This window comes from Ruditapes philippinarum, unplaced genomic scaffold, assembly GCF_026571515.1.
Source record: "Ruditapes philippinarum isolate M1 unplaced genomic scaffold, ASM2657151v2 ctg1256_1_1_1_1, whole genome shotgun sequence".
Taxonomy (NCBI): Eukaryota; Metazoa; Mollusca; class Bivalvia; order Venerida; family Veneridae; genus Ruditapes; species Ruditapes philippinarum.
Window position 1 is genome coordinate 84,824 of NW_026857905.1, and position 14,326 is coordinate 99,149.

Genomic DNA, 14,326 nt, shown 5'->3' on the forward strand with positions numbered 1-14,326 from the left:
ATTTAGCATGAAACATGTTGTTATGGGTGTCTACAAAGTTTGTTCAAATATAAGCCCTGGGGTCAAAATTGACCCCGCTCCGGGGGTCATTGATTTTCCTTATGTGTGTATAGGAAAAACTTAAAAAATCTTCTTTGAAAAAACCCAAATAGCTAGAGTTTAGATATTAAGCATGAAACATTTTCTAGTGAGTGTCTACAAAGTTTGTTCAAATAAAAGCCATTGGGTCAAAATTGGCCCCGCCCCGGGGTCATTGATTTTGCTTATATGTGTATAACAAAAACTTGAAAAAACCCAAATAGCTAGAGTTTATATATTAAGCATGAAACATCTTCTAGTAAGTTTCTACAAAGTTTGTTCAAATAAAAGCCCTAGGGTCAAAACTGGCCCGGCCCCAGAGGTGTCATTGTTTTTAACTATATGTGTATAGTAAAAACTTGAAAAATCTTCTTTTAATAAACATAATGAGTTAGAGGTTAGATGTTTAGCATGAAACATCTTCTTGTGGGTGTCTACCATGTTTGTTCAAATTAAAGCCCTGGGGTTAAAATGTTAAAATTGGCCCTCATGGGGGGGGGGGGGAAGCAGAGGTCATTGCTTTTCATTATATGTGTGTAGTAAAAACTTAACATCATGAAACATTTTCTTATTGGTGTCTTCCAAGTTTGTTCAAGTAAAAGCCCTGGGGTTTAAACTGGCCCGGCTCCGGGGGCCTATACACAGGTGAGCGACCTCAGGGCCATCATGGCCCTCTTGTTGTATTTTGTTACTGAAAACCCTTTATATTTGAATGGACTGTTATAAGTTCAAAGCAGGACAAATCCATTTCACAAATTCAGTAGGTGAAAGGTTAAGGAAAGTCATTATAAACAATAGGATTCAAAGAGTTAAAGGTGGGATAAATGGAGAAAATCATTTTCTATGAATAATAAAGCCTTTACAGTGGTTAGTGGAAGCAATATTCGCTGTTTGCACTTTCTTATGTTCTTTAGTCTGCAGCAATCATGAATATTCGATAAAGATGCAAGCTTTTAGCTGATAAACTGGTCATATTATTTTGGATCGATCTTTTAGAGAATGTTTCTTATATATTCTGCTAGACTTGCAACATATAAACTTTTCATAAATGTTTTAATAAAAGTACAAGGGAAAGAAAATATTGTTTATATTTACAAAATGTGCCTTTACTTTATTTGGAAAAAAATAATGAGGTTACCCATTTGTTCTTTTGAAATTTTATGGAGGCAGTATTTTAAAGAGCCTGAAAATTAATTGAAAAATTAAATATAAATCTTGCAATATGTGGATTATTATTTCTCTTTTTCTCTATTTTAGGTCATGTAAGCAGTCAATAACTCTATCAGTGTGTCAACCATACAATGATAATGTAAGTATATATATATATACATATAGATTATAGTTTTAATTTCTGCTTCATTTAAAGTTAGTGATTTGTAAAGACAGTTGTATTGTCGGATACCCACGGCGAACCATTAATATTTATCAGCCGTCCAATTTTTTGCAGATATCCAGTTATTTGAAGTGTGTCAAAGACAGCAAATTCATTGGTTGCCTCACGATTTTATGAGGCGATTAACACCAATCAAAATGCTCCTTCTATAAGATGTTTGGTGTTACAGAGAAAATTGCGGCAACCAATCAATTTCAGCTGTGAAAAGTTAAATATTAAGAATGTTACTGATTTCCAGCAAAAAAAGCATAGAAAATTTACTGTTGCAGATAGTTTTACCTTTGCCGTTGAAGGATATAAATCTTGTTCAGTGCAATTTCATTGGTTGATATTTTACGTACCTGTTGCTGTATATCGAAGTAAATTGATTCATTTAACCCACAGCTTAATTAGAAGTTAATTAACCGCGGGTATCTGACGATGAGACAGTTGTAGCTTTGATCCGTTATGGTGCCACTGTTTGTAGTTTTGAATCTTTGCTAAGTTATTCAAGTAGACTCTTAATTTCAGGATTTGCCAGTGTTGTTTTTAATAGTTATAGGGGACTGTTTTCTTAGTTATTTCTTTTTTCCTATTTTATAAAGATTTGTAATGTCCTATTATTTGATCCTTCCAAAGCTATAAGCTTAGAAATTATAATATGGGATATAGTTATATGGGATATTATTATATGGGAAATTGTCAATGAAGAATTGCAGCATATATTGCTTCAACCTGTTTTCTTATCATTTTAATAGCAGTTTGAGCTTCATATTTGTAATAGTCTTTAATTATTTAAGAAGAAATTGAGCTTTTATGATAGCTGTATTGTCATTGTCATTGTCTAAGTTGTCGTCGTGCAAAGACTAAAAAATTTAATGAAGCCCTTTATTCAAACATTTTAAAAGGTATCAACGCGAAACTTGGAATACTTGCTTATCATGACAAGGTACAGTTGTTAAACACAAGGCATAATTCTTAAAGCTATATTTTTTGAGTTAAGCCCCTTTTTAACTTTTTGTCAAAATGATTATTGACCTTAAAAGATAAGCATATACCATTTAAGGTGCTCTTGTTTTATCTTATGGTCAATTATTACTACATTAATGTATTTTGAATATGTAAAAAAACGTATTTGAATAAATATGGGTACACATGATTTTTTTATAAGCATATTTATTTAAGTTAAGAGGGGAAAAGTTTATACTTACATAATTAGGAGAAGTTTAATGGAAGGCATTTGTGGAAAGCAGTAGGAATTAAAGACAACTATCAAGTAGTCTTTTAAAGTGTGCAAATGTCATAATGCATTGATAACCTAAAGCCAGTCACAGAAAATTGCTGCAGTTGCTTATTTCATGCATACATTAATGTTTTCTTGTCATATGTAATGTAAAAATGTCTGTCTGGCAAAATATATCTAAATTTATTTTGATGTTGTTTTGCCATTTCGTTAGCATAAATAAACAAGGTCCCTTGCACTAAGAGTTATAAGTAGAAGTGACCTTAAGACATGCTGAAATTTTAATTTAGTTCAGTTAACATTAACTATGATATCTTTGTGTGGGGTCTCGTGTTACTGCTCCAAGACCCTCAGAACTGTTTTCAAATTTTATGATTGAAGACATAGCTTGTAATAGGAGGTCAGTATCCAAGACCCATAACTCTAACATGAATTTTGACAGAATTATACCCATTTTAGAAAACTTAGAAAATTGTGCATTATCAAGGCTCTTGTTTTACTATCAAGCACTGAGAATATGGTAGTAGAGCTTGGATACTTACTGACAGCTCTTGTGATTTTCAATTAACTTTTTAAAACAAACATTTATAATCAAACTGTCATTGTACATGTATCATTGTATGTATAGGATGATGTACACATAAATATTTTTCTTTAGGTAATTCCTGATAAATCACTCCTGTCAATAATTTATTGTTTTACCTAAATCTTGTACTTAATTGTTCATATGATCAATTTTTTATGTACAAAAGTATTTTATGAATGTAAGTCTTAATGTAATCTCCTTGTCTGTTTATATTAGTATATGTCTCTAATGTTACCATGGACTTTTGACCTTCAATAACTGTTCCATAATTTTTTATGTTCCTGACTTTACTTCACTGACATTATGCATGGCAGGCTATCTGATTTGGTTGGATGTGATGAAAAATATAATATGTCATGGTGGTTGTAGGTGAATATAAAAGAAAAACCTGCTTCACATCATGTAATTTTTGTGTCAAATATCCAAAATTTTGCATAAAAGATTCTTCTAATGATTTGTAATCCCAGACAGAATTTATGAATATTTTGCATTACACTTGTCTGAGTATTGTCCGTATTCAGATCCTTATAGGTGTAATAATAGAGTTTTTTTAATTTCTGTCCCCAGATGACCTGACTATGTAGGAAACAATCATTTGAATTTTTAGCAGTGTATAATTTATTAAGTATGTTTGACTATGTAGGAAACAATTATTTGAATTTTTAGCACAGTATAATTATTATGTTTTATTCTATTCCTTTCATGCTGAATGTCATCATAGTATAATTAAACCTATAGGACTAGAATCTTATTTGAAAAACTTAATGTTTCCTAGCTGCAGATATCACCAAAAAAGCAATTAAGTGATTTATCACACACCCGTGCTGATTTTGCGACTCGGTAATGTGGTATTGCACGGCCGTGCACATATTTTGACGTGACGTCATTAGCGTTATACAAACATATCATATAGAATCGCTAAATGTTAACGTTATACTATAGCATGTCATTGAAAAATGACTCTTAAAAACAACGGTCTTTAATTTAGGTAATTGTGATGAACAGAATATTAAATTGGTGTAAGTTCATTACTGAATTTATTGAACTTGATGAATAAGATATTATTATGCTCGCCAGGGGCTAGCATAATATAATTTTATTCAACTTGTGCAATAAATTCAGTATTGAATTTGCACTCATTTAATATCTTCTATGTAACAAAATTAAACACCACTTTGAAATATGAGCAGGTAGTTTAATAGAAATATCTTATTAATAAATACTATTACATATTTCATCTACAGTTTCATTTGGTAAGCAAGAGTGACGTGACTGTATGCGTGTGTGTTGCTTAAGTGTTATTAATTATGTTACATTATTGCCATGTTGATTTTCTTTTCTCTCTCTAATTCTAGACGATTGTGGAATATTTATTATATTTTCTAATACCAAAATAATTGTCAGAAGATTGCCTAACACCTGCTGCTGTAGATTATTGTTGTTTTGTAATATGTGAAGATTTTTTTTAATGTCTGTGAAATTTTTGTATATTGTCTGTGTTTTATAATTAACATAGGTATTTTACAAGTGAACATAATAATGTTTTGTTGAAAAATTGTATTGTCCTTTAATTCACTGCACATTAGATAGAATAAGGAAGATTTATAATGTATAAATCACATGAACAATTGGCACACCGCAGAATATGATATAGTATTTGAGTTATTGGAGTTATTGCCCCTGACAGAGTGAAATATTTTATATTTTTGACATTTATACATTAAAACATTTTACCACCCTGTAGTGTATATAAATGCCCTTGACAAAATGAAATTGATGCATTGTAGTTTAACAGAGTAATTGCCCCTGGCAGAAAGAAACTTATGTATTTTAGTACTGTGGAGTTATTGGCCCTAAGTGAAATTTAAACATTATAAGGTTTTGAAGTTATCATCCCTGTTTGTGCAATGCACATAGTGCTCCTGACAAAGTGAATTTTATACTTCAAGGCTTAGCCTGTTATTAACATTCAACTAGCAAAAAGCCAACAACAAAAATCAAAAACAAAAACAACAAAAAACCATTCAACTAGCTGTGACTTCAGTGTTTCTATATTTAGATTCAAGATTTTCATTGCCATTTGCCTGATTCTTGGTTAAAAGTATTGTTTTATCAGAATGATTACATGGTATTAATTTATTCTTAAATAAAGCGAGAAATCATATAAAAGCTTGTGATTAATCAGTTGCAAGGTTTTAAAAATCCATAACATTGTTCATGAAGCCACATGACTTGTTTGATTGGAAGAAATTATTAATTTTCCTTCTCCCCTTCAACCACAAACCCCAAACATCCCATAATGATGGATTTCCAAATAATTGACGATATTTATTTAAAAAAATAAGAGAAAAATAAACAACACTGTTGTTACTGTTCATTGTTATAATTATAGTGTTTTTGTATGAATAAAGAATGTAGGTTGGCTGGAAATGTTACGTGACATAATGGCAGATACAGATGAGGTAGGGGAGACAAATCTGGTATAGAGTTGTTGCCCTTGATTCTCACAACCTCGCATTGTACATAAAAAAAATATGTTAGACAGACAACATTAAAATAATTTTTTATGTTAATTATTTTTGTTTAATTGAAAAAAAAAATCATGACAACTAGATTTTAACATCGCATGTTGCATATAAGCGTGTAAATAGTAAGATATGTACATGTATTGTAAAATATACTGTATATATTTGCCATATATATCTTGCATTGCTTTTGATATGTTATTGAATTATAATAATGTAAGAAAAAAGTCTGTATGGGAAGTATCTAATTATATATACATGTAATTTCATAATTTTGAGTAGTGTTATATAAATATAACATAACTATAGCAAACTTTTCAATATTTGGCGATTTTTTATACGGATAATTCATAATGAGGTTTTGAGTATCAAAGGGCTTCGGTGACTTGTTATTTTGTACTCTATATTATTTTTTTTACTGCAAATTTATTTTTGCACAGGGAAGAATAAAGCATGATATTAATGAAAGGCATGTTTAAATTAATACTTGTTTTCAGCAAATGGATATTAAACAAAAAAAACTGGATGATTACATTGTAACAGATGACTTAGTTCAGGTTTTTAGATGATGCATGACATAATTTGTTATTAATTTTATCTGAATTTTATTTTTATCTATATATTTTTGTACTTTATGGGTTTTGTTATTGTCTATTAATAAAAACTGCAGGGTATGAATTTTAGAGTAATGACCATTGATTATGTAGTATTAACTTTTAAATGTAGTTGATTGTATTTTAAATAACATTTATTCTAATATGCTCCACACTATTCCCCAATCAGACACTGATAGGGCAGTCAAATGCGTTATTACACAAAATATGCACAGCATAAAAAACGAATGCTTACGCGTCATATGACATCAGATACGACATCAATAAACCAAATGATGTCAGAAAATTACTTCTGGTAAATCTTCGCTAAATGTAGTTCAACATATTTTTATCAATTCTCTTTTTTATTAGCATGTTAGAATGAAAATGTAGGTATCAATTTTGAGTGCATTGTTGCAAAATAATGCACAACTTATCGTTCAAATGCTTTGTAATTAAGCACGAAGGCCGATATTCTTACGCATTTGAACTCAAACCATTCATTATTCTACAACAATACACTCAAAACTGATATCTATTTCCTAATTAAAGTTTAACCCTTAGCTGGTGGCATCAAATTCTACCAATACTTAGTGATCAATGCAGACTAAGATCTTAATGCAGACTAAGATTATTGTCTGCAACACTGTTCTGTTACTACATAGTTTTAACTTTCTGTAAAACTGATGAATGGTTTTGTCCAGATTTAAGTTTAGATATTTAGAGTGACATGGGTTCGATTTCAAAATATTTCTTCATATTTTACAATTAACTTCCATAAATGGAACGCTTTTTGCCAGATAATAATTTTGTATGAAATCAATTTTCTTGGGACATATATCAAATCTCCAAGATGAATTGTTCTTGTGTTTTGCTATTTTTCTACAATTAAATCTGCAAAATTAATTTTTTTGTTACATATTTTATTTGTGATGCAAGCATGTGAACAAAGTTACAACAACACATGATTGTTTTTACAACACAAAGGATTCAAGCTCGTCTGAGTTACACAAACATTTTTTTTTTCTGTTTAATTAAAAGAATGTTTCTCTTCTGGTTGAAAACTTAAAAGATTTGTAGAAATTCAATTATTTTTGTTATTGTTTTTATCTCTCAAACTATTTGTTTTCTAATATGTTTATCAAATGTCAAAGAGATTTGTTACACCATTTTATTTGAGAAACTTTTTGAATTTATATAAAACGTAAACAAACTTATTTTCCTATATAACTTTTCAAAGACTCCCATGAATTGAGATTTGTTTGCTTAATCCATCTGTAGCATTTCTTTTTTTCAGCTGTTTTCCATGATAATCGTTTTATAAAAGAAAAAAGTACAGTGCTTCACAATGATTAATTGTTCATAATATTTTTCACAGCCTTCAGTTTACGGCCTTCGTGATTATCTCCATACTGTGCTATATAATAACACAGACCACTCAAAATTAAAATCATTTCCTAAATATTAATTTATTTGAATGAAGAGGTCCAAAAGCTATATAATCTTTTACTTGCAGTCATCTAGAAAATCTGCGTTACTGACCGCTGCAAAGAAGGATAGGTTGAAGAAGAATCCGTCTAGAGTGAGGTTTGCTGAGGAAATTATAGTCAACGGTGCTTCTGTACCATCTGTGAGTTTATCTTAAGATCACTGTAACTTTGTATATTATAGATAAAGAGCTCTTGTATGAATTTTAAAATAATTAAATATATGGATTGAAAAGAGGTTAAAAATATTCTGTGCAAAGGGACTACTTGCAGATCTGAACTTCAAACACATGACTGAGAGCTCGGGAGTCATGTGGCACCCCTCAGTCTGGTATGCAAGAAAACATGTACTTGCTAGTCAATACCCCTGAGTCGAACACGCAAGTAACTTGCTTATATAATGCTTGGTTATAATTTTTCAAACATGCTTACATCAAATGAATCTAAATAGTCACTGAATAAATTTCAGAATTCCCCAGAGGAGAGTTATGTCCCTTTTATGCCAAATGTGCTCAAAGTGTTCTTAGAAAATGGCCAAACCAAGTCTTTCAAATATGACAACAAAACAACAGTCAAGGTAAGACATAGACATAAAAGTTGAGGTAATTTCTATTGATTGTACTGTTTAATTTTATTTTGAAAGTGATATTCTCTTCTTACCTCGGGACGTCTGTGGCCGAGTGTTAAAGTCGTTATTTGAACAGGGAGTTCGGGTTGTTTCATGCGAGGAAGCTATCCAGCTAGCGTAGGGAACGTCAGTGGTTCTACTCAGGTGCAGGTTTGTGTCTGAAATAATGCACGAAAAGGCACCTGAGGTCTTCCTCCACCAGAAAAGCTGGAACATCGCCATATGAACTATACTGTGTCGGTTGTAAAACCAAATCAAACAAATCTTTTTATCTCTGTCTCTTTTTTCCTTATTGTTCTTTTCCAATACTACAGTTTAAGATGCTGGTTGCTGTAAGGTTAAGAGAATCTTATAAAATATTGATATAGATTTCTTTCTGCCTTACTATTTTGTGATAATTTGTTTATAGTGGAAGCTAGCATTGGCATGGTATGTCAGAAATATCCGCCCAATCAGGAAATGTTGTTGGAAAATCTCAAACATCTGTCTCAAAACATGACAAAAAAATCTTACTCGTTAGCTCTTACTGATACATTCAGAAAAAAAACAATCTAAAAAATATGTCCTTTATTTTCTCACGTTACAGGATGTAGTGAATTCGTTACAAGAGAAACTGAATATTAAATGTATACAGCATTTTAATCTCGTGCTTCACAACATGAAATCTCATATGCCAGGCCGAATGACCTTGCTTCAAGATCATGAAACAGTCTCAGAGGTAACATACATGTACTTATAAAAATTTTGTATATATCTTGCTAAACTTCTTGACTGTCCCTATATTAGAATAAATGAAAAAAAAACTATAAAAAAACTAACTTGGTAAAGTTGCTAAAATGGAACATGTTATTTTGTCAGTTTTATCACAGTAAGGATCACTTGTGTAATGATTATAGTCATGAGTTTGGGAATTTTGGCATTAACAAACCAAACTATGATTTCAAATTGTAACATTTATTTCTGTTCAAGAAAAAAGGTGTTAATACATTAAAGGAACTCCACTGAGGTTCAAAAGCATAAAATTTGAATTTACAAAGAACATCTGGGGCATTTTAAATAGAAAGATATGCAAAAGGTAATTAAGAAATATACTCAAAATAAAATTGGGCATCATACTTTTGTGCTTTTCTTATCCTGATTTGTGTGAAAAGCATTGCCATTTTTCACCATTAGAATAATTGTTGTAGTGAAATGGAGTGAGTAAATGATAAAAAACTTTGCTCACAACTTATTTGTCTAGGACTACATCAAATGGAACATTAATGTCAGAAAATTATTTCCAGTTCTGTCATGTCAAAAAACCTCAGTTGGGTCCCTTTAATTAGTATAGCAATAATGTTAATAAATACATGAACTGACCTGGTGCTTCTGATTTGTTGTTCCCTTCTCAAAACATTTTACTTATAAAATAATTCTGATTTAGAATTTAAAGTTTGTACTTTAATGGAAATACATTGCTATTTAAAAAAAAAAATATATCAGAAAATAAGATTTTAGGGTACCAGGATCTTGTTCATTAATCTAATTGATTAAAAGCAGTCTGATGTTTCTGTGAGAAAATCCATTCAAGACTGAGGAAAAGATAGGAAAGATAGCTCTACTTTTGTTTTAGATTACCAAGGACAAATTATTATCATGGAGGAAGAAAATCTGTTTTCAATCGGTCTTAATTACAAGGAATTTTCTGCTGTCTTTATTTATGAACAAAAACTTAAAATAGGATAAAGTCGAAATGAATTAATTGTATTGCATTTCGTGGGAAAACTTGATTTGTTGTATAAAATTGAATTTGATGGCACTGGAAAATTTTGCATTAATGAATAGAGTGATTCACATGGCTGATTGTACTGGAGATTAAATATAAAAATATATATTTATTACAGATTGCAAGTCGTCCTGGGTCGAGACATTTCCGCTGTTTGTTTCGAGTTGCTTACGTACCGAAAGATTCTTACGATCTTCTGAAGCAAGATCCGATAGCATTTGAATACTTCTATATGCAAGTAAGAACTCTGTCTTCTAGTGGAATTACATTCCTTTCACAAACTGTCTAGGGAAATTTAGACATAACGGAAAAACATACAAATTTTGCATGTAGTTAACATATGCAATATCTCCTCTATGTATTTCACAACCAAGCTAACAACCTTCAAGGTCAAAAGGTTTGAATTTTGCTTGATTTTTGCTATAATTGGCTGTAACTTTGTTATTAATTTTTGGACTGTTTTCAAACTTGGACACAACATTATTTGATTATGACCTTCACTCATTAAATACTTTGACCTTGAAAGTCAAATTTATGCAGTTTGCTGAGTTTTGGTAAAATTGGGCTATAACTTTTTTATTTATGAATGATATATCTTCATACTTGAGCACTACTACCTCAATTTTGTACTGACCTTTACCTTTAAGGTCAAGTTATTGAAATTGTTATAAATTTTTAAATTGTCATAACTTTCAGTGGTAGTCTTTGGTGGGGTATAAATTTGTCAGATTTGATTGTTTTGGATGTGGCCATTCTTCCTCGACAACATATTGATATGAGAGTTTGCAGTTACTTGCAGAAAATCCTTAAATAAACTAATGGCTTTTAAAAACACTGGAGTTTGATAGTAAAAAAAACTGTTACTTAACCAAAAATAAACTAATAAAAATGAAATAATTTTGTTTTTTCTTCTTATTATAAATTTCAGTGTGTAAATGATGTGCTACAGGACAGGTTTGCATCAGAATTGAAAACTGACATATTACTACGCCTTGCAGCGTTACATATTCAACAACATGCAATGAGTAACAATATGACTGGAAAAATCAACATAAAAACTGTAGAGTGAGTATATTGTAGTTTTTTATAACTTCTTGAGCTGATGCTATATAGTGTGGACAGTGACCATTGCTATTTTTATGCTCCCTTAAAGGTAGGGATATAGTAACTGCCATGTGCTTCTTTCAGTTCATCTGTCTATCAAATTTTTTTCTGGACAGAGAATAACATGAAAGCAGGGGCAGCATAATCAATTGTCTGTGTTGACCAGGTTGTCCCACAGCTTGTACAGACAAGTGAAAATTTTACAGAATTCACTTTATAAATAAATTAAAAACGGACAAAATCAGATTTTGCCATGCCTGAGTGAAAGTAATTAATGTAATTGCTTTGAAGTACATCAAAATACATTGACAAATGTGTAAGTTTGTGGAGCATCCATCGCCTTAAGGGATTTTCTTGTTAAGTAAGTGTAAGTAAGTGTGAATTAAACTGAACGTTAAACATTGGTTATTTACAGTGTTTTTGGACTTACAATGCTTCCTGTATCACCATTTGTAAGAAGTTGCTGTAAAATTTACAATGGTTCCTGTACTAGTCATGTACAACATCTTTGCTCTGGAGTGGGTTATTCATGTATTTTAAAAATAGAGAATGTTGAGAGTGAAAAGTCTTCTTGATTTCTTTCATGCGAAGAAGCTACCCAGCTCGCTTACGAAACGTTTGTGGTTCTACTCAGGTGCCCATCTATGCCTGAAATAATGCACAGAAGGGCACCTCAGCATTAGGTCTTCTTCCACTAGTAAAGCTGGAAAATCACCATATAACTTGTACTCTGTAGGTGTGACGTAAAACTCACAAAAAAAAAAAAAAAAAAAATGACTATTTAAACTGATGTTAAGAAAACTTCTCTGAATGCACATCAACATTTGTCCATTCATTCTTAATCTATGAGCAAATTGGAAAGGAAATAGAGTTATGTTTTAGCACATAAAAGCCACATTTTCACTTGATACTGCACAATTTGTCATTTAGTTGCTTTGTAATTAATTATTCACAAATTAATTCACATTAGTTCATGATGTTGTAAGACAGTGCATTTAAAGCCAATGTTAACATGTAACATGTTTTCATGGATTTCTGTATCCAATACCGTAGAATCAGAAATTTTTATCATTTCTTTTATTTTTTTGGTGTTTTCTTAAAGAACGCCACTTCTCTTTTGGGGAAAATGAAAATTAATTTTTTGTTATTTCAGGAAAGAGTTTGGATTTGAGAAATTCGTATCACAGAGTATACGAGAGAACATGAAGGTGAAAGATTTGAGAAAGATTCTCGCCCAGTGCATGAAAATGAATCAGAATTTGACGGCACCTGGCCAGAAACAGCTGACTGCTCTACAGGCCAAACTGCACTACATGAAGATTGTTAGTGAGCTGAAGACATTTGGTAGCCGAGTCTTCATGGTTACGTTGTTGGTATGTTGTTTTATAGTAAAAGTGGTTAAATTGTTACTTTTATTTGTTAGTGATTTTCTTGGTTGTCATGATAACGATGTTTTCACATTGAAATGATTCATTTCATGCGCATAGGTGTTGCCTAATAGTCGCTATACTGCTCAATTCTTAATAGTATTTTACATATGAAATCAACAAGCTGTTTCATAATTCAAATTTGGTGCATCTTTAGCCAAGTGGTTAAGGTCGTTGACTTCACAGGGCCTTTAGATTCTTTCTAGCTTGCTTATAGAACATCAGTGGTTCTACTCAGGTGCCCTTTCATGTCTGAAATAATGCATGGAAGGACACCTAAGTCTTAGGTTCTCCTCCACCAGTTAACTTTAAAAATCTCCATATGACCAATACTGTGTTGGTGCGAAATAAAACCCGACCAAAAAAAACCCTTAAAAAACAAACAAAACATTCAAATTTGGAATTGTCCATTACACAGAATCACAATATGTTTAGTTGCTGAGAACAAACATTTTGTTCGCTGAAAACAAACAAACATCCTGTTCGCTGAGAACAAACATTCTGTTCACTGAGAACAAACAAACATCCTGTTCGCTGAGAACAAACATTCTGTTCGCTGAGAACAAACATTCTGTTCACTGAGAACAAACATTCTGTTCACTGAGAACAAACATTCTGTTCACTGAGAACAAACATTCTGTTCACTGAGAACAAACAAACATCCTGTTCACTGAGAACAAACATTCTGTTTTCCATAATTGTGTAATATTTTAATCTGTTTATATCTGTTTTTACCAAAATGTTAATAAAAATAAAATTTCATACAGGTAATTCTTAAATGCTTATTGGTGTTGTATTATTTGGTAATAAACATTCAATTTGATGTTTTTTTAGGACAAAAAAACCAAAGCAATATTTAATTTTAGTATTTGGTGATAAATATTCAGTTTGATGTTTTTTTATAGGACAAGAAAACGGAAGCAATGGTACTGGTTGGTCCTAAGTCAGGTGTGAGTCTAGTCACGAATGTCAGGTTTTATACGGTAAGTTGCTGGCTTATAGATTGTAATATGTTTGAGTTTACATGTTGTATTGTGTATACATATTATTTATTTTTGTGAACCCCTATAATCTGATAGAATATGTTACAAATATTAGTGTTTACATGTTGTACTGTATGAAATTTTACATTGTAATTTCTGGTGTTTTTTTTTTCATTACTCTACATAACTTTGTAAAAAAACTGAAAATTTTGTTTAAAAAAACACATATTGGAAAAAGAAGTTCAATTTATGGTTTGAAAAGAAAAATGACTAACTTAACTCAGACTTTTTTTGGCAATTTAAATTCAGCTCAGATATTTGTGTATTACTAGTATGTTAACAAACTTCTAATAGAATAAGTTGATTTATTACTGATACAAGAAATTTACAAAGAGCAGTTTTATTATGTTACACGATGAACATATAGTTAGTTCTACAAGGAGCATCTATTGTATGAACAGTTTTTATGGCTTGCCTAAGAGCACAAGAGAGAATGAAACATATACATCATTGTCAAAAGCTATACTTTAACCAA

The 14,326-nt window shown here is 31.0% G+C and overlaps 1 protein-coding gene across 15 annotated transcripts in view; it reads left to right on the plus strand.

Annotated features, from left to right (window-relative positions):
- LOC132751471 (serine-rich adhesin for platelets-like) overlaps window positions 1-14,326 on the plus strand; it is a 92,982-nt gene that overhangs the window by 39,222 nt on the left and 39,434 nt on the right. For 13 of the 15 annotated variants that reach the window (XM_060741626.1, XM_060741635.1, XM_060741628.1 and 10 more), the window contains 9 exons: window positions 1,336-1,387; window positions 5,691-5,741; window positions 7,914-8,027; window positions 8,354-8,461; window positions 9,099-9,230; window positions 10,396-10,515; window positions 11,206-11,342; window positions 12,535-12,754; window positions 13,714-13,791. In XM_060741626.1, the coding sequence (XP_060597609.1) occupies window positions 1,336-1,387; window positions 5,691-5,741; window positions 7,914-8,027; window positions 8,354-8,461; window positions 9,099-9,230; window positions 10,396-10,515; window positions 11,206-11,342; window positions 12,535-12,754; window positions 13,714-13,791 (1,012 nt within the window). The remainder of the gene's footprint in view (window positions 1-1,335; window positions 1,388-5,690; window positions 5,742-7,913; window positions 8,028-8,353; window positions 8,462-9,098; window positions 9,231-10,395; window positions 10,516-11,205; window positions 11,343-12,534; window positions 12,755-13,713; window positions 13,792-14,326) is intronic. The other 2 variants (XM_060741632.1, XM_060741640.1) reach the window with 1 other exon arrangement.